Here is a 19,118-nt window from a genome sequence, read left to right as displayed (position 1 = left end):
TGTCATTTCAGGCATCTTTGGCCACTATTCTTTGCTACTTTGGGCAGTTTTGTACCAACTATGTGTATCAAGCCATCATCCAAGAGAATCTTTTCACACTGCACTTGGCTCTCAGCAGCTGTGAATCCATGATTTGCACACCCAAGATGGACACAGCTACTACAGATGAACATCAGCATATTCTGAGACCATAATTCTTCTTTGCCACTTAAATTAAGTTTGTGATGTTAGACACACAGATTCGTATGCTAGTTTTAAACAACAACAAAAGCATAAAAAATTACAAACTAAAGCAGTCAATTGCTGTCATGAAGCATTACGTTTCCTGTAACTAAACAAATGGTCAACAGCAATGAGTAAACTGGTGAATTTCAACATAAATTTAAACTTCAGTAGTCTCTGCTTCCTTCCTCCCCAAAACCCAGGACTCAATAGCAGATTCCCTTCAAGGAGCAGCAGAGCAGGATTCAGTCTGGGCACCGTGGCTGTCATAGCTCCTCTCTCTGGTTGGTTGCTCGGTTGTCCTCTTTGACGCCGTTGGATTTCTTCTCTGTGTCTTTTTTCTTCTTTGCTTTTTCAGGTTTTGTTTTGTTTTTCACTTTCTCATTTCCATCTGCTCCTTTGCCAGGATAAACCTGACCTTCCAGAGTAACATCTGCACACCTTTCCTGACTGATCAGGAAGTCTTTGATCTCCCAGGCATAGCCACCATCCCGCAGCATGAAGATGGCGCGGTTGGAGCCAACAATAAACCTACAGGAAAAATCCACATTTTTTTCAGTTAACTCTGTGCTTTTCAAACACTCCAGCATCTTAAACACTCCTCCATGACTGAGGCACGTGTTTAAGAGCAAGAAGCTGGTCTAGTTGTTGCCTGGGGATGGGGACAAGAGAACAATCTTCTATGACATTTAGAATAAAATGTATGAAGTCTATCAATAAGTAACCAAGGAAGTAAGAATAAGAAAACAAATTTAGAACTAATTTGGCACTATGAAAAATCCACTAATGAGCATTAAATTTGCTTTATACACTCATTGCAAGCCTTCTCAGCCTCAATGCAAGAGCACTTCTGTTTCAAAATTATGCTCTCTCTCTCAGAGAGAAAAAAGAGTCAAATTTTTTAACAGGGGAACAAAAAGCCTTTTGGGGTGACAAGTCTTCAGAGTGTGATGTTTTCCATCAGGCACATAGAGGCAAACTACTGCAGCTAGAACTGATAAATAGCTGAACCATAGTGAGATAAAAAGAACTGGGGCTATACACACACGCACACAGTGCACGAGCATTGAAGAGGTTTGTGTACCACACCACAAATTTTGTCACAACTGACAAAGAAAACAGAAACAGCAATGGATGATGGAGATAGAGAACAGCAAAGGATGAACAGTTGAAAAGGTTTTCAGGAAGAAAGAAAGGGTTCTGCAAAGGCAGGAACTTTATCTTTGTGCACAGCTCACCTTTGCACGTCGTAGTTTGCGTTGAAGAGGCTGCCCTGCCACAAGCTGGTGATTTCTTCTGTCTCCTTTTCTGTTGGATCTCCTGACACTGTGACAAACATCATCAAAGTCTTCCCCTTCTTTGTCAGCTTCAGATGCTTTCAGGCTTGCCTGGATCTATTTTTGAGAAATCTATAGGTGCTGGAGGCCTCTTGTGTTCAGGGAGATCTCCCTCTTCAATGTCATCATCTTCTGTTTTGAAAACAACAAGGAAGCTTTAAACTCAACTGTTCCACAAATATATTTTGGGTCTTTTTTTTTCTAATTCCTCTTTGTTTAGAGAATAACTGTACTTTGATAAAATATTTTTTAGCTGAATGATGGAGATTGTGAAACCAAAAGGAATAGTGACTGTTGTTTCAAGATACTTCACCAAGAGTGCTCTTTCCATTTATAACCCTCCCCTGAAAATGCTGCATTTTCATACTGACACGTGGAATCTCATTTTATCACATACTGAGAAATATTTCAGCCTTAAGGCTAATTCAATACAATTCCACCTATGAAACTCGTAAAATGGTATTTTTTTTTTCTTCAGTTTCACAAATATTTATTATGCATGCAAGATGAAATGGGAAAATTGCAGTAAAAAGCCTCATACACACATATATGAAAAAAACTTCATCTGATACTGCTTTCAGAGGTCAAAACTCAGTTCTGGGAATCATGTGATTGCTTGAGAATTTAAGTTCCCTTACTTTGTGTCTTTAAACAATTAAACCCACAAGAATTCAGATCTTCTGTGTGCTTATGCCACAGAAAGACTTTGATTAAAGGTTTCATGACTTTTCTAATGCACAGATGCAGCTCACAGCCTGACAACATAATCACCCAGAGTAAATCACTACCACAGAAAAGAAAAAAATTAACCTCTTGATGCTTCTGCTGAGGCTGACAGCTATTTAAATATTTGGAAAGGCACAATCAAACTGCTGCTCCCTAAAACAGCTCACAACTGTGAGCTGAATATGGTGACAACTTACAATAAGCCAGAACCTGGTTTCTGTAACAGCAAACTTTAAAGTTTATGCACTGCAGAACAGAAGCTGTAGGAGGCTTAAATTTTATCCTTTCTTTCCTTACTAATTATGTATTTGTTTCAATTTTGCCAGACTGAAACATGCTTCAAGTAGTTCACACGCCTTGAAATTTCTGAAATGAGTGAACTGGGAGGAAAGGAGAACCCAAGAAAGTCCCTGCCACCACTAAGTGAGAACATTAATCTTACAGGAGGCCAGAGAATGGTCAAATTGGTAAAGTACAGTGAAAATACAAAATCTTGTGTGATTGACTGAAAAACATTCTCCACAATTAAAAGAAGCTTAAGTCTGGTTTGACTAGAGCAAAGCCAGCTTATTCCACAGTTTTGAAAGAAAAAGGCAGAAAGAAACATTTCCAAATACTCTCCAAATACTCTGTATGAAATACAGAAACTGACTTTGGATTTAGTGACAACATGAGCTACTAACATGTATTACCTATTTTTTTCCTAACTATTCAACTAAATGCTCCTGAAGTTGTATCCTTTCACTTCGAATGGAAATATTATCAGAAGATGCCAAGAGCTCCCCTAGATGGCATCTATTTTCTTATTTCCTGTACAAAATGTCATGCAGCTGTGCTTAAAGCTATCTAAAAGGAAAAAAGTGAAGGAAAAGTGTAAGCTTTGAAAAGTCTAGCAGACTGTCCTGGTTTAGGGCAAACTTGGGAGGAAACTTCCAAAGGGGTCCCTCTAGAAAGCAGATTCAAGTGGCCTCTCTCTCTCTACTGGTTCGGGAAAAGATTTCTTTGGAGAAAAGTGGAAAAAAAACTTTATTCAAGAAGCAAGAGTACTCACAAACATAAAAAATAATAATATTAAACAATAAAACCTCTCGTTGTCCTAAGAGATGACAAGTTCAGAAGGTCCTTTCTGTGGCGTGTGGCTCAGCTCAGTCTCCTCTCAGTCCCTCCTGCACTGGAATGCAGTGTCCCAGGCCCTGGAGGGCCACAGGGCTCAGCTCCAGCGCTTCCCTGGGTTTTCAGTCCAGAGCAGGGCAAATCACTTTGAAGAAAAAGAAAAGCCACAGTCCAGGGAACTTCTCTGCCTCAGCTAGCTAAAAACTAACTGAGAGCAAAGGAGAGCTCTGTCCTGTCCATGCTGTCTGTGAGAAGGAAGGCTGAAGCTCTTATCTCTGTGTTTTTGAATACAGCCACCTCAGACATCCCACTGCTTCTCCTTCTCCCCCTCCCTTCACTCTCACCTAGCTTTAAGGGTGCAAAACTTATTTCTGGGCTAAACAGATGAATGGGGATTCAACTCAGCATCATGAAGTCACCCCAGGACACAGACTCACTCACCTAAACAGTAACATGAGGTTCCAGAGGAAAAGCATTATATAGACACAGGAAAAACTGCAAATTCCTTTACTTGCTCCTCTCCTCAGCTCCCATTTTCAGAAATTTCTCATAAATGCCCCGCATTTTGATTTTTAAAAACATTAAAACATTATCTCACTTAATTGCTTTGCCTATTCAGTGATCAGAGTCAAGCCTGAGAAACCCTGAGCTTGTAACAGTAATGAACTATTTAAAGCACTTGACATTTCAATAACTAAGAGTCCTCCAGCCCAGATTCTCAGTTCTGTGTCCAGCTCCCCAGGACTCCAGGCTTCAGGAGAGTCCCCTTCCATGAGGAAAATCCCTTGGTGGCTTCCTCCAAGCTCCAGCTGTGCGACTGAGCTGCTGAAGCACCTCTGCCTCTTGGCCCTGTTGCCCATCCCTGTTTTCCACCAGATCACCCTCGTGGATCAGCAGGCAGTCATGCACAGGGTGCAAGGGGCAGCACGAGACCCTGTGCAGAGGTGGCTGCTCCTGCTGGGAAAGCTGCTGCAGCCACACACTCAGCCTTGTGGCTGAACCCAAGCATGTCATAACCACCATCCTCCAATGGTTTTAGACTAATTGCCATGGAAATAAAAAAACTTTGGAGTAATTTCATTCAGTTGAAAGTAATGACATTTGGTTCTGTACAGATCATTCCTGTGTCCCTCATTCCCAAGCGCAGTTCCTGCTCTTACCCGAATTCAGTGGCCCCTTTGTTTCTCATCCCACTCCATGAAGTGCACTCGTGCCCTTTCTTCTGCTCCACCACCCCCTCAAGCCTTTCATGTTCCCTGTGTGTCCTGACTCCCACCTATGGCAAAGTGCCCTGCAGCTGACCATCCCAGGAGACCAAACAACCCCAACTGCTGAGCTCAGTCCCTGCTCTGCTCCATGTGCCTCTCCCCAGGGATGCCCCCAGCCCCAGCAGTGACTCCCCAGCTGCTCTGCCACATCTGCATTTGTGCAGCACACCATGACCTGCATCAGGGACCTGCTCCAGCTGAAAGGGAAAAACCCTCCATAGCCTCCTGACCTGCCCACTAGGGCTGGAGCAGAAAATACAGTCAAGAGTTCAACAGCATCAACAGCCCCCTTTCAGCCATCTCATTAATAAGAGATGCTCACCTTTTAAGGTTTTTTATTTTCCTACAAGGCCAAATTTGGTTCAAGTTGGGCAATATGAAGCCTTGATTTTTTTGGAGGCTGGGCCTGTTGGGTCCTTGGCTGATATCACTACGAAAAAAGTGAACTTTGAACCTTTTATTGATTTTATTTAAAATTTTAACTCAATTTTATAAGAACTTCCCTTCCTAAAGGGATATGTGGAATCCATGGGATGAACAAGTCCATAACCTGCCAACCAGGACCAAGGCAGGCATCCATACTTCCTGTTACTTTATCTATAATTCACATATAAAACACATTTCACCTTGCCTTACAGCTGCAACTAGTGCTACATAAAACAGAAGTTTTCTCTCTATTATTTCTTTCAGGGTTTTTTGCAAAATATTCCAGGAAAAAACCTCATGGGAAAGAATAAATGACAGTGAGGAGTGCTCTGGCATTTATCAGAAGATGATGGAACATAACATAGGGAAAAGAACCTAACAGTGGCATGACAACCACATGGAGAAGAGAGTGATGGGAAACCGCCAAGGAAAGTTAAGGCAGCGGGCTGATAAGGATGCAGGCGACGAGAGAGAGCTGGAATTAGAAGTTGTTACTATGAGGAAAGATAGGAAAGAAACACCAAACCAAAACAACGTATCTACCCTGTGAACGTGCAATTAATATTCCTTCCGGTATCCACCCCTCGGTCGTACACTGTGTATCGCTCAATACTTGGAAAAAACCAGACTTTTCAGCCAGACGAGGCTGCTGGCAGGCACCGAGCACCGGGCTGGGTGCTGGGGCTCTGGGAAGGCGGGACAGGGCCAGCCGGGCAGGGCAGGCTGAGGGCCGCTCGCCCGACTTTGAAACCCCCACACACGGACCCGGAGCCTCGGAGGAAGGAACACAGCACCGGCCACCCTCCACCAGGCTCGGGGATCCCTCCCGCCCGGTCCCGACCAGGCCCGGGGATTCCCCGCTGCCCGGGACCGGGCAGAGCGGCCGCTGCCCCGCGGAGCTGCCCCGGCCCGGCCCCGCCGCCCCCCGGCACCGCGGCGTTCCCTCCGCGTGCTGCGGGCGGACACCGCCGGCCCCGGCGCCTCCCGCACCTCCCACTGCTCCAGCAGCCGGGCCATGTCCGCGTCGTTGTAGTCCCGAATGTCCTTCTTCTTGGGCGGCCGCTTCCCCTCGGAGCCGCCGGTCGCGGCCGCCGCGCTCAGACACAGCGCCAGGGCCAGCAGCGCCCAGCCCGCGGCCGCCGCCATCTTCTGCCGATCCCGGGAAGGCGGCCCCGGCTCCCTCATGGGCGGGGGCAGCGCGGCCGGGCCGGGAGGAGGAGCTGGAACGGGAGCGGGGCGGATCGGGCCGGGAGGAGGAGCTGGAACGGGAGCGGGGCGGATCGGGCCGGGAGGAGGAGCTGGAACGGGAGCGGGGCGGATCGGGCCGGGAGGAGGAGCTGGAACGGGAGCGGGGCGGATCGGGCCGGGAGGAGGAGCTGGAACGGGAGCGGGGCGGATCGGGCCGGGAGGAGGAGCTGGAAGGGCAGCGGAGCGATCGGGCCGGGAGGAGGAGTGGAAGGGCAGCGGGGCGGGATGGATCGGGCCGGGAGGAGGAGCTGGACGGGCGGATCGGGCCGGGTCCCCGGAGCGGCCGGGGCTGCCGGGGCTGCCGGGCACTGCAGGTCCTGACGGGCACTGCCGGCTCCCCCGCCGCCTCCCCCGGTGCCGCCGTCCCCGCACCAAGCCCCGCTCCCGGAGGAGAAGCCCCGGTGCGGAGCAGGCCCCGGTGCGGTCCTGCAGGGCCCGGGCAGGGAGTGAACGCTGGGCACTGAAAGGATAAAACGAGTAAATAAATGATGGGCCCAGCGCCTGGCATCTAAACTATGTGGTTGCCTCCTGTTTTTTTAAAAAAACAGGATGAAAAGTATCTGGGTTTGCTGATCTGGGCCCATTGCATGAGTCTTCTGATTTTGGCTACTGTCTCAGCAATATTAGGGTTCTAAAAGAAAACGATTAAAATTAATGCTGTTTGCTACCAAAATAGAACTCCACAACATCTGACCACCACAACAACGTATAAAATACGTTGTTTTAAATACGGGTTTTTCTTTGTACAGAGTGGTTTTCCAACATCTAAACCAAATTACATTCATGGATGTCTGCACAGCCTTATTTCACTCCAATCTTAATTTTTTCCTCATGGTAGGATTTTAATTACAAATAGTACAATCTTCTCTTCTACCTTTCACCTTGGATTCCAGCAAGTTTAAACTTGGGAATTCAAGGAAGCATCACTGTTATTGCTGCTGGTAGATATTAATTGCAGTCAGGCTGATTAGTGAAGAGGCTGCTTTTCTATTTCAGTATTGAAGGTAGATCAGGTTCAGAGCAGAGGAAATAATTCTGTTGAGAGAACTCTTCAACCCCAATTCTGTTACTGTATCATAGAATGCTGTAATCATAGAATGGTTTGGGTTGGAAGGGACTTTAAGGATCATTAGTTTCAACCCCAGATGGTCCAGTTCTGGTCATGTAATGAACCAGGAACCCACCGCCTTTATGGGCAAGGTGTGCACATGGAAAACAAAAGCAGTGAGGAGGCAGAGGTGTGGGTTTGAGGGGCTCTCCAAAGCCTGGCTGACTCTTGAAGTGAGCAGACTCTGCAGGGCCATGTAGCTGGAGAACACCGGGGAGACACGGCACCTGAAGGAGCAGCTTGCCAAGCACGTGAACCATGAGAAACAGCAGAGGAGGATGTGGGATCCAAGATTTCAGCACCCCCAGAACCAACCAGCCTGGGCTGCAGCCTCCGTGTGTTTTATAACATTTCAGACACACTGCCAGTGCCTGAGGAACAGGAAGCAGCCCAGAGCTATTCGTGGAGCTTGTTAAATGTACATAACTGAAACAGGGTTTAGACAAGTACTTCTCACAGAGCTGTCCAATACCAGAGCCACTAATGAGCACATTTGCTCGGTGATCTCTCATTAAATATAATGAACATCAGGTATACTGTATCAGATTGCTGTGATTAATGAGGTTTTACTAAAATAGGTTTCTGCTAACTTTTGTTATTACTGGACCGTGCATACATTCACTGGAAAAAAAAAGAAGAGTCTATCTTGGAATGCTGGACTTGCAGTGTAAAATATTTTCCTTGAATTTCTACTAGGAAATATTTTCTTCAATTCTGTTTTTTCTTGTTAGAACAAACCAAGCCAACTTACTTTCTTTAATATCTGAGACTGTGTTCAGATAGGGATCTCAAAAGTAACCTGTTTCCCTTTGGTAGGTGAACAAGTCGTTCAGTACGCCCAGCACTGCACCAACAAAACGATACATTTCATTGTCGTGCCAGTAAAAGCTTTAATTTGAAAAGGAGGTAGTTTTCATGCTTGGCTCTGACTTTGCAACTACCTCTGTTCAGGCAAAATTCTGTGTCTGGGAAGACTCGTTCAAGTCTGCTGCTTGTAGGGTCAGCTGCAGGACAAACACCTGCTCAGCCCCTGCTCGCTGCTCTCCCTCTCTCCCATGCAAGAAACAAACACAGTGCAGCACATACCACTGACAGCAGCAAATTAAATTGCATTCTCTTTTTATTGAAGCACAATATGTTTTGATCAGATCATCTACTGAATCATGCCAATATGCTTTTTATAGCTTAAGCGTTTTCACATTTCCTAACAGTTTTTATAGTCCTAGCAGCTAACACTATTAGGATTGCAATACAGAATATCAGAGAATACATGGCTACTTCCATTGTAGATTGTGAGGGTAAGGTAGTAAATACTTTACCTTGTAGCCAGAAGTCCCATCTAGTCATGCCAGGGAAGGTCTCAAACAGTGACTGTCGTTTTTGCTTCTGCAACACTCAAGTTTAATGAGTATTATCTTTAATTATAAAGTTATATCTTACCAGAAAGGCAAATCTACCTTCCTTGTAAACTGTTTTTCTTATTGAGCAGGCCTGGGTCAAGCTGTAATATGAGAGGATTCAGGATGTTCTAAATTTCTGTTAATGAAGTTTTAAATTCTCTCTTTTTTCCCATTTTTGGAACTATATTTGTGCAAAATGTATTTTCCATACCATTCTTTCTTATGAGTTGGGAGAAAAATGTGAATTTTTACCTGCCAAAAGCTCTCTCAAGTCTTAGCTGGTGGTGGAGTTTTATATGCAATTTTCTATTTTAAAGTGGATTCCTATTTGTCACATTTTACTTTTATTTGCAGATACAGTGCAGTAGAACCTTAAAGCTTGTTCCTTGACAATCCTAGGAATTAAACCTTAGAAAGAACAGAGAACTTGACTTCGTTAAGGAAAAGGCAGTGCCTTTTGGAAGGACATACGGACAATTAAGACAGAACATCAGTCCTAGAGCATGCAGAAGAGAGAATGAACATGCAAGGGCTGCCTGCTATCAGCATTTGCTATGTCTGGAAGAATCAATTCATTTCAAGAACTCTTCTGGCACAGAAAGATGTTTAATAGAAGCTCACATGAATTAAGTGTTGTGCAAGGCAGCCTTGCAGTGGTAATTTTGGATGCAAGTTTTGAGATGCCCCAGCATTCAGCATATTCTTCCCTGTTTAAAAGCACTATCATACATCTTACAGAATGTCAGGCTATTATGAGTTATTTGCAGTAAAACAATCAAAATTATTGTTTTCATAGGTCAAATTATCTCAAGTACCTTAAATGTTCCCCTGCAGAGAGAATCTAATGCCCGAGCTGTCATGCACAGACAGTGCATTTGTTAATCCAACCCTCTGAATTTACTCACAGGCAGAATAAAACTTGAAGAATCAGACCTGAACATGTTATCTTTAAAAACAAGAAAACGTCTAAGATAAAAAGCAGCACAGCAAGCAGAATATGCTGTCATCTAGAGCGTGAACATTTGAATAATTCAGAATAATTTCAGTCCTCAATTTAATTTCATGCATAAGACAAGCACACTTACTTGCCATGTATTAAAAGAACACAAATTTTTGTTCCACAGCTAGTCAGCTCTTGAATTCCTGGATCCAATTTGAAAAACTACGTCTTTAATTCAAAATTCTCCCAGATTAACTATGGTGATTCCGACATGAAATTCTAATTCAAGTACTAACCTTGAAATTCAGATTCTGACTTGAGCTTTGAACACAAAAGAAATATTTACCCTGAATTTGTGTTATCCTGTGAACATGCATTTTATAAATTCAAATTCATTGATGGGATGGAGATGCCTGATAAATGACATCACAGCTTTGTGTCATTGCCTCCTGCTAAGGGCTGGGGAGGGGGTATGCTGCCTGTCTACTCAACTGCATTAAAACTATACAGTGTGATCCCTAAATTCAGAAACACCATAGAATGTTCTTCTTAGTACTCATCTTACTGCAAGATTTGCTACAAATCTGTGCTGGTTGAAACTATGTACTGGTTACACAATTTACAGTTACCCTATTAAGAAAAGAATTACATTAAATCAATGTCAAAGAAGATTTATACAGCTCCCACAGGAATTCCATTTATAGTCTAATTTTCAGAATCTAATGAAATTAATTTTGTAGTCCCAATTTCACTTTAGGTTTACAGGTCAGTTTTGGCACCTACATCTAATGTAAGTAATACATTACATGAACTTCAGATGAATTAGAGGTGCTAGGCTTAAACTGTTAATGATCAGCAGCCCTGCTCAGAGAACACAGAGAGAGGCACAATGAGAGCAGTGTAGGACCAGAGACTCCTGTGAAAACATCTATTAAACTTCTCTCACAATACATTAAAAGAGGGCAGGGAGGGGAGAAACCCAAAGCCTTCTGTAGAGTATTACAGCTGCAGGACAGAACATACAACCAAAAGTGCAATTCAGGAAGGGTGGGGCCCTTGCACATTTTGTTCAAAATACCATGTTCTCCTTTGATCTCAAAAAAACCCAGATGTAAGAGTCTAAGGGAGGGTCTTGGAGTCCTGTTTGTGCTGGACCACTGTAACCAGCAGCATTTGGCATTCTTGCATTGAGTGCTCCTGAGTCTCGAGGCTACAAACCTGCCTCTGGTCCTTCTCACCTGCTCCAGGGAGGGAGAAGGGACACAAGGAGCTGCATGGCACCTCCTGGGCACCAGCCTCGAGACACACGAGGTGCAGGAGAGATCTCTGTGTGCAAATGGCAGGCAAGAACAAGAAGCAAAAAGCCATTATTGGCTGTATTCATGTGAAATATGGCACAGCTGTCCATTCAGTGCAAGAGGAGCTTTGTAGCTGCATTTTCCTTTTCATAAATACATGTCTCTTTTCCAGGTTGATGTATTAAATATCCATGGTAACAGCAGGGGACAACCAATTGATTATATACAGCAAGTGGTGAAAACAGTGCAATAAATAATGAATAAAAGGACAACAAAAGAAAAACCTCTTTTGCTGTATTACCTTTCAGTTGAGAAACAGGAACTGACCAGCATCCCACTACTGGGATGTTTACATTAATGTTGTTTACATAATAAATTTGTTCTTACCTTTGATACTGTGGTTTTGACCTATGCCATATTAAAAAAAGAAAAAACACAAATAACCAGAACATCAGAACACTGGATTAATTAAACCTGTATGTGAAAGCCCACCCTATCCTAAAACCTATTTATTTATAGACAAAAGAAACAAAACCTGTGACTGTGTTTGCACTTTGCTGTCTCAAGTGCCTAGTTAACTGTTCCTCCAGATCTGTGTTTTTGGCTACAAGCAGACCAGTTCTCAGGTTGCATCCCTGAGAGTGCATCGACCATGGCCACCTCTGCAGACCCGAGACAGACCCAGACCTCACAGTTTAATCTCTCATGAAGTAATGGCTGTAAGCACTGACCACAAAACACTTACTCAGCACCAAAGCATTTAGGACAAAATAGATCTGAAGAACAATAAGCTGGTCATTCTTGGAAACTTGCCTTTCCTTCCATGTGACTTACACTGCTGCAGAGAGGAAGGCCCATCTTCATCCACCCTCTTCTGCAAACTCTGCCTTGGTATTGGAAGTATTTCTTCCATCAGTCCCTGCCAACTTTATCCTCCTATGATTTTCAGTTTACAGCCTGACAAAGCAGCTGCATCCCTCAGAACTGGAGCTATCATTCCTGTAATTACCACCTCATGGGTTCTGTCACATACAGCTGACACAGGGGAACCACTGAATTGCCTTTTATTCCTTCATCAGCTAGCTCCCTATTAGGTTAGATCAATACATCTATACAGGAAAGTAATATAAAGAAGTACAACCCACCATATAGTAACTTCCTCTCACCCACCTGGCCACATACAGTGCTCATGAAATTATTACGACTTGGTATTCTTCAGCTATTACTTAACAGTGGCTACACTGGCAAAAATCAATTCCTCCTTCACAATAAAATATTTTACTAAGCAATAAAAGGGCCAAGTCCTTTCAGACGATTCAGGAAAGAAGACTTCAGCCTCCAGATTCTGTTGTACTAAGCACAATGCAAAATAAAGATCAATGTGACAAAAGAAGAGCTCATACAAGTAAGCCAATCTTCTGTACACTACTAAGCCACATTAAAAAGCCTTTTAATCCCTTGTATCTGACAATGCCTGCTGGTTTGAACCCCAGAGAGTTAATTCATTCAGACTCTGTCACTGAAATCTTTTCAAGGCCAAACATGGCCACCTGATTGTCACATCGTCCAAGTTTTTGTACCAATTCAGTGAGCTGCCCAAGCCCTGTGGATCACTTTTGCACTGAAATAAATGGGTATGAACACACCCTCCTTGAAAGAGATGTGCAGAAGACCTTTGAAGGAAATACCCACCCAAACATCACTGGGTACACGTCTCCTCCTCAATCACAGAGATGCATGTACTGGCACTTTAAAGCAAGTACCTTGCTCAGGTTACCAGCCCAGGAGAATCCACCTCCAAGGCTGCCTTTTAGAATGAGACTGCATGTTCATGGGAAACACAGACTAAGAGGGAATCCAGCTAGGCCAGGTGTACCTAGGCAGCAACCCTACAGTCTGTAGGATGGATCTAACAGGCACCTGCTCCAGGAAAAGCCACTTGCATGGTAAAAATTACTAATGAAGGTGGTATTTTTGACATTATTTTTTCAAAAAGCAAAAGCCAAGTTATTCTTCCCCAAACATTTAATATGCAGAATAACTAAACACCCAGGGCTACCATGGGAGGACAATGGCATTTGGCAAGACTTCCTTGGACACTGTCCACATGCAACACTTACTACAGGACAAAAATTACCAGTTTTGCCCCTGGCTAATACCAAGGCAGATAAGGACTGGATCAGTCTTGAGGATGGGTTATAAGAGCTAGAAACAAAATTTGCTTTATATTGTAGCAGTTGCTAAGAGCTCTGGTCAGGAACTGCCACGGTTAAGGCCCAACTGGGTTTCTGTGGAGGGAGACTGGTGGAGGAGGCACTGCAGGACCTGTCCAAACCAAGGATCTCTCCCCTTTGTCCTTGGGGAATGGCACAAATCACACAGAGCATCATGGCAGGCAGCAGCATCTAAAAATGGAAAAGATTATTAGGTCATGTAACACCTCTTCTAGCCAGGGATGAGACCTACGTTTTCTAAAATGAAATCTTTCAAACCCTAATTAAATGTAGTCAATCCTCATTAAAGATAAACTAGGTTAATATTTATGAGAGACATTCCTTGTGCTGCATACTATCTAACCTCATTTTAGGATGTATCTGGAAATACTTTGAAATACAGTTCAGCTGGCTTCTTCTGCCCACTGATTTTTATTTTTCAGAGCACTCTGAAATCATTCCTATTTATACTTTTGAACACAAGTTGCTGGCAGTAAGCCAAAATTGTTTAGGCCCAAATCATGACCTTCCTTGAAACTGCTATAATCTGACTCAAGTAAACAGAATTTCCCTCACACTGTTTTTGTGAGGAGGGATGGGTGGAGAACTGCCCTATTTTTGACACACCCATAGACCAGAATCTACCCCTTTCCTCAAGCCTTGCCTTATGGCAAGGGCTTCCCCTGCCCCCCAATACATTCACCCTGTTAACCCCCACTTTCACATCTGTGTTCATCCTGCTCACATCCTGCTCTACAAGGAGAAGGCCAAAGGTTCCTCTAGCTAGTGGCTAAGAATATGTGCAAATAAACTTGTCTGAAGCTCTTTAAAGGTATGGAATCCATTTGGTGGGCTCTGTTTGTGCCAGGATATTGTTGGAGCTGACCTGCAACTGCAAGTGAGGAATCTGGTTCAATTTCCATTTATTTCAAGGTCACTTATACCCCTGCAGCAGTAGGAATGTAGCAGGATGTTAACTGTGAATTGGGACAAATGTACTTCTGGAGCTCTGTAACCTGCTAAAAGCATTGTAAATGCCTAGAATTAAGGGGCTGACTTAAAAAAGAGAATTCTGATTGAAAGGTGCAAAATAATGTTATTATTTAGCTGCAGCTTAAGGTACAGCAAAATACGTAACAAGTGTAGGATGTGGTTTCAACATGGGTTTTGATTAATCAGAATTATATTGATGCAGATGCTGTGCAACAGGACAGAACCTGATGTATGCCTCAGGTTTACTGACTCTAACATCTTGCTTTTGACAAGAATCATCTCAAAAAGTTCTCGGTGTGCTGCAGAATGGAAACAGATCAGAGGAAGTCTTTGTAGAGCTTTCAGTACACAGCAGCGTCAGAAGGTTTACATTTTCCCTGCTGAAGTCTAATAAACAGTAACCAGTGTTCAAAAACAGCGACAGAAACGGGGGAGCAACAGACCAAATTCGTCTTCATTGGTTTAAAATCTGGGTCAAGGCCTGTGCTGAGAGCAGTAATTCTGTGTAAAGGAAGCTGCGGCAGTTCCCCATCCCGCGTTTCCAGCACTCCGGACGGCCAGCCCGGCCCGGGTACCGGAGCCCCGCGGGATGAGCGAGGCGGGTCCGAGCCGCGCTGCCTCGGGCTCTGCCCCTCGGTGCCGCCTGGCACAGGGGCGGCTTCTGCCGCCCGGACCGGGCCAGCCGCCCGGCGGGCCGGGAGCTCCGAGCGGAACGCCGCACTCACCTGGCGGGCTGCCCGGGGCAGGGGCCGGCCGGGGAGCGGCACCCGGGCCGGGGCGGCTCCTCGCTCTCCGGTATCCGACTGCTCCGTGCGCCCCGGGCCGCGCTGTCCGGCTGCCTCTCGCCTTCCTCCCAGCGGCCTCTCCCTCGGGCACCCCCGCTGTTTGTTTATTGGCGGAGCCCCTCCGGAGCCCCGCGCGGCGGGGACGGGGCAGCGGCGGCGGCGGGCGGGCGGTGCCGGCGCTGCTGCCCCCTCCGCCTGGGAGGAGCGAGCGGCGGCGGGCGCGGAGCGGCGGCGGGGGGAGGGCAGGATTTAAACGAAGGGCGGTGACACCGCACAAAAGATTTCGATAGGCTCAAGTGAGGTTACAGCAAAGGCAGCGGGGCGGGGGAGCTCCCCCGGAGCCGTGCAGCGTCTGGCTGGCAGCGGCGTCGCAGCCGCCGCTTCCCAGTAGTTTGTCTGAAAGCCTGAGAAAGGGAATTTAAACGAAGATTTCCTGCCCCTCTTTTTTTTCTTTTTTTTTCCTCTTTTTCTATTTTTTTTTTTTTCCCTCCCTGGGAGTTGGCCGCTCAGCCGGGGAAGATGGCAGGAGGAGCGCAAGGCCGGGCGGGTCGCAGCATCCGCGGCTGCAGCCCGCGGCCACCACCCTTGTTTGCGGGAAGAGCCTAAGTTGGTGCGGCGGCGGCCACCGCGGGAGCCGGCGAGGAGGGCCCGGGGCGCAGGGGATGGACGGCGGCGGCGGGGAGCGAGCGCGCAGCGGCCGCGTGAATGATCGCGGCAGGAAGGAGTGAGGCAGCGGCAAAGGAAGGGGAACGGATCCGCCCGCCCGGCCCAGCACCCGGATCCGGTGGAGCTTTTTTTTTTTTTTACCCCCTCCTCTCTTTCTTCTTTTTGTTTTTTTTTTTTTTTCCTTCCCCCCACGGTCCCCCGCGTCCCGGCTCCCCGCCGTGCCCCTCTCCCCTCCCGGGCCGGCTCCCCGCGGGTGCGCGGCGGGGCCGTGCGGGGCGGGCGGGCCACACCCTCCGCGGCGCTTCCTGCGAGCCGGGGCCGCGGCGGGCGCCGGGGGCGGCACATGGTGCGCAGCCGCCGCCCCTCCGGCCCCTGCGAGCTGCGCCCGGCGGGCGCTCCCCGAGCGGAGGCGCCGGGGGCGCGGTAGCAACTTGGAGGGCTGCGTCCCTGCCCCAACTCCGCGCGGCGGCGGAGCGTCCCTGAGGTACCGCGTCCGGTAAAGGGAACTTCGCGCAGGATCCCGCAGCCGGGGAGCCGCACGAGACGGTGGAAGGAAGGCGAGCCAGCGTGCGAGAAGGAAAGGAGAAAAAAAATTACGTATTTTTAGCTAAAGGATGCCAGACCGGGGCCCGGGGGCTCCCGGCGAGCGCCGCCCCGCCGCGGGAGCGCCGTAGGAGCGGAGGCTGGCGCCGGAGCGGGGCGGGCGCCCCGGCCGAGCTCGCTCCCCGAGCAGCGGCAGCCCCGGCGCCCAGAGCCTTTTCTTGCCTCCCGGCGATTAATGGAATGATGTTGCGGAAAAGGCAGAGCGATCCTGCCGGGCTCAGTCGGGACTGCTCGGGCGGCGGCGGAGGCGGCAGCAGCGGGGTAGCGAGCGGCATGCGAGTGCCCCCCCGGCGCTATGGCTAGCGGTGGCTCCGGCAAGTCCAGCAGCGAGGTCTCCGGCGGCGGCATCCCCAGCAGCAGCTCCCTGCAGAGGAAGAAGCTCATCTCTATCTGCGACCACTGCAAGATCAAGATGCAACTGGTGGCCGATCTGCTTCTGCTGTCGAGCGAGACCAGGCCGGTGAACACCGAGAGTCTGTCTGTCTTCGGTGAGTCCTTTGAGAAGTGCAGGGACACGATCATTGCCAGGACCAAAGGACTCTCCATCTTGACCCATGACGTCCAGAGCCAGCTCAACATGGGACGCTTCGGGGAGGTGGGAGAAAGCCTGATGGAGATGGGGGAGCTGGTGGTCTCCCTGACCGAGTGCTCTGCCCATGCTGCCTACCTGGCTGCAGTGGAGACTCCGGGGGCCCAGCCTGCCATGCCTGGCTTGGTGGATCGCTACAAGGTGACCCGATGTAGGCATGAGGTGGAGCACGGCTGCGGGGTCTTGAAGACCACCCCTTTGGCAGATATGAGCCCTCAGCTCCTGCTGGAGGTTTCTCAGAACATGTCCAAGAACTTGAAATTCCTGACAGACGCCTGCGTGCTGGCCAGTGAGAAATCCAAGGATAAATTTGCTAAGGAGCAGTTCAAACTCAGCGTCAAATGTATGAGCACCAGCGCCTCTGCCCTCTTGGCCTGTGTCAAGGAGGTCAAGACCTCGCCCAGCGAGCTGACCAGGAACCGGTGCGTCTTGTTCAGTGGACCTTTGGTGCAGTCTGTCTATGCTCTGGTGGGCTTTGCCACTGAGCCCCAGTTTTTGGGTAAAGCTGCCACCATTAATCCAGAGGGCAAAGCTGTGCAAACTGCCATCCTAGGAGGAGCCATGAGTGTGGTATCTGCTTGTGTGCTCCTGACCCAATGCCTCAGGGATATAGCCCAACACCCCGAAAGTAGCACCAAAATGAGCGATTACAGGGAACGGTTGAGGAACTCAGCTTGCGCCGTCTCGGATGGCTGCAACCTGCTATCTCAGGCACTAAGAGAAAGATCTTCACCCAGGACTTTACCGCCAGTGAACTCCAATTCTGTGAATTAACCCCCACATCTTCTGTTTAGATCCCAGTCATTGCTAAAGGAAAATAATATCCCACCTCCTCACCCCTTTTTTGTATACCAAAGAATTTGCTTGGATGAGCCCAATCCTTTGATTTCATGTGGTGAAGAAGCAGAACGTATTCAAACTATATGTACTAATAAAGGTAGCCAGTTTTGGCTTCTTTTTATTTTACTTTAAAGTTAAGCAAGTATCTGCAGATAAAATTTTCCTTTATTCAACAAGGTCTTCACACAAGTGGTAAAACTGTTTCAAAGTTTTTTATATTTGGGGAGGTGGGGGTATCTTAGAAAAAGGAGAAAAAAAAGAGCTTTAATCGCGCTGGGTGCGGTTTTTAAAGTTTGTCTTGTCTTGTCTTCCGAAATTTCCCTTCTAAATTTTGCTGTTCGGTTGTGCAGGAAAAAGGTTACCTCAGTTTCTAACTCATTTAAAAAAATGAAAAAACCCAACACATAGATGATGGATGTAGCTACTATTTTGTTTGTTTTTGTTTTGTATGACTTTTTTTTATTTTGCATCAAGTGTTAGGTTAGAAGTGCATTTGGTGTGTAGGAGTGGAAGGACTGGAGGTTGTGATTATGTTTTCCATGTGTTGATTTCCAAACTGGGGGAAAAGCTACTGTGAGTGTTTAAACAAACAAACAAAATTACACTATAACAAAAGTGATTTTTAATTTTTTTCCAATGTCAGTTTTTATCTTGCATGTACTGGAGTATTTATTTCATCTATTAAAATGTTATGTTTCTCAGATGCTTTTCTGTGAATCTTTTAATACTTGAATAATTGAACAACTAGGCCTGTTTGTATTGTATGTCATTTCCCCCAGGGAATGGGTGGTACAAACGTAACTGTAAGTTCTAGACAGCAGCATACAGGCTTCAGTTCAGTTCTTTTATTTTCATAAATACTGTCCCTCTCCCAGTACTAGCACACAGAGCTGCTCCAGTTGTATCTGTGGGCAGCTGTGCAGTGCTGCATACACTGGGATTGCTGTGCACTGGGACTGCTCTGCAGAGCACTGGTGCTTGCTGCAGCAGGGCACAGCCTGGCTTTGTTTGTCTTCAGCAGCATTCGGTATTAACTTTGGAGAAGGTTTTGTATTTTAATTCTTGCAGGTGTTGTGGGCCATCTGTGTGGTAAATCTATGAGTTTCAGTATGATTTCTTAAAAAACTTTGCTGGTTAGCCTGGTGTGTGCCATATGTCTTCTTGGGATTGTGAAGGTTTGCTGGAGTGGGTACTTGAATTCCTCAGAGGTTAGTGTTGGAGCTCCTCAGTAGAGATTTCTGTCACAGCAGTTTGAGTTTGATGTTGTAGATTACAGGAGACCATGGCTACCTTTTGAGGTGCAGCTGACCTCCAGTTGAATTCCTTGGGAGGTGTGAGTGGAG

At 46.9% G+C, this 19,118-nt stretch overlaps 2 protein-coding genes and 1 long non-coding RNA gene across 3 annotated transcripts; 1 reads left to right on the top strand and 2 right to left on the bottom strand.

Moving 5' to 3' along the window:
• Positions 1 to 372: 372 nt before the first annotated feature.
• On the bottom strand, positions 373 to 6,281 carry MESD (mesoderm development LRP chaperone). Its single transcript, XM_036389826.2, is given in 5 exon segments — positions 373 to 753; positions 1,461 to 1,596; positions 1,599 to 1,691; position 3,737; positions 6,083 to 6,281. Coding segments are annotated over 5 exon segments (690 nt in total). The 5' UTR covers positions 6,278 to 6,281; the 3' UTR covers positions 373 to 488.
• Positions 6,282 to 8,550: 2,269 nt separating this feature from the next.
• Positions 8,551 to 15,238, bottom strand: LOC118690739 (uncharacterized). The gene is made up of 2 exons (XR_004980890.1): positions 15,018 to 15,238; positions 8,551 to 13,491 (listed from the first exon to the last, which is right to left on the bottom strand). It is a non-coding gene; the product is annotated as an uncharacterized LOC118690739 (long non-coding RNA).
• Positions 15,239 to 15,924: 686 nt separating this feature from the next.
• Positions 15,925 to 18,476, top strand: TLNRD1 (talin rod domain containing 1). The gene has a single exon (XM_036389674.2). The coding sequence runs from the start codon at positions 16,642 to 16,644 to the stop codon at positions 17,707 to 17,709; it is 1,068 nt and encodes a 355-aa protein (XP_036245567.1). The 5' UTR covers positions 15,925 to 16,641; the 3' UTR covers positions 17,710 to 18,476.
• The last annotated feature ends 642 nt before the right edge of the window (positions 18,477 to 19,118 follow it).

The sequence above is a fragment of the Molothrus ater genome, chromosome 13, assembly GCF_012460135.2.
Source record: "Molothrus ater isolate BHLD 08-10-18 breed brown headed cowbird chromosome 13, BPBGC_Mater_1.1, whole genome shotgun sequence".
Lineage (NCBI taxonomy): Eukaryota > Metazoa > Chordata > Aves > Passeriformes > Icteridae > Molothrus > Molothrus ater.
This window is presented reverse-complemented; position numbering and strand designations above follow the sequence as displayed.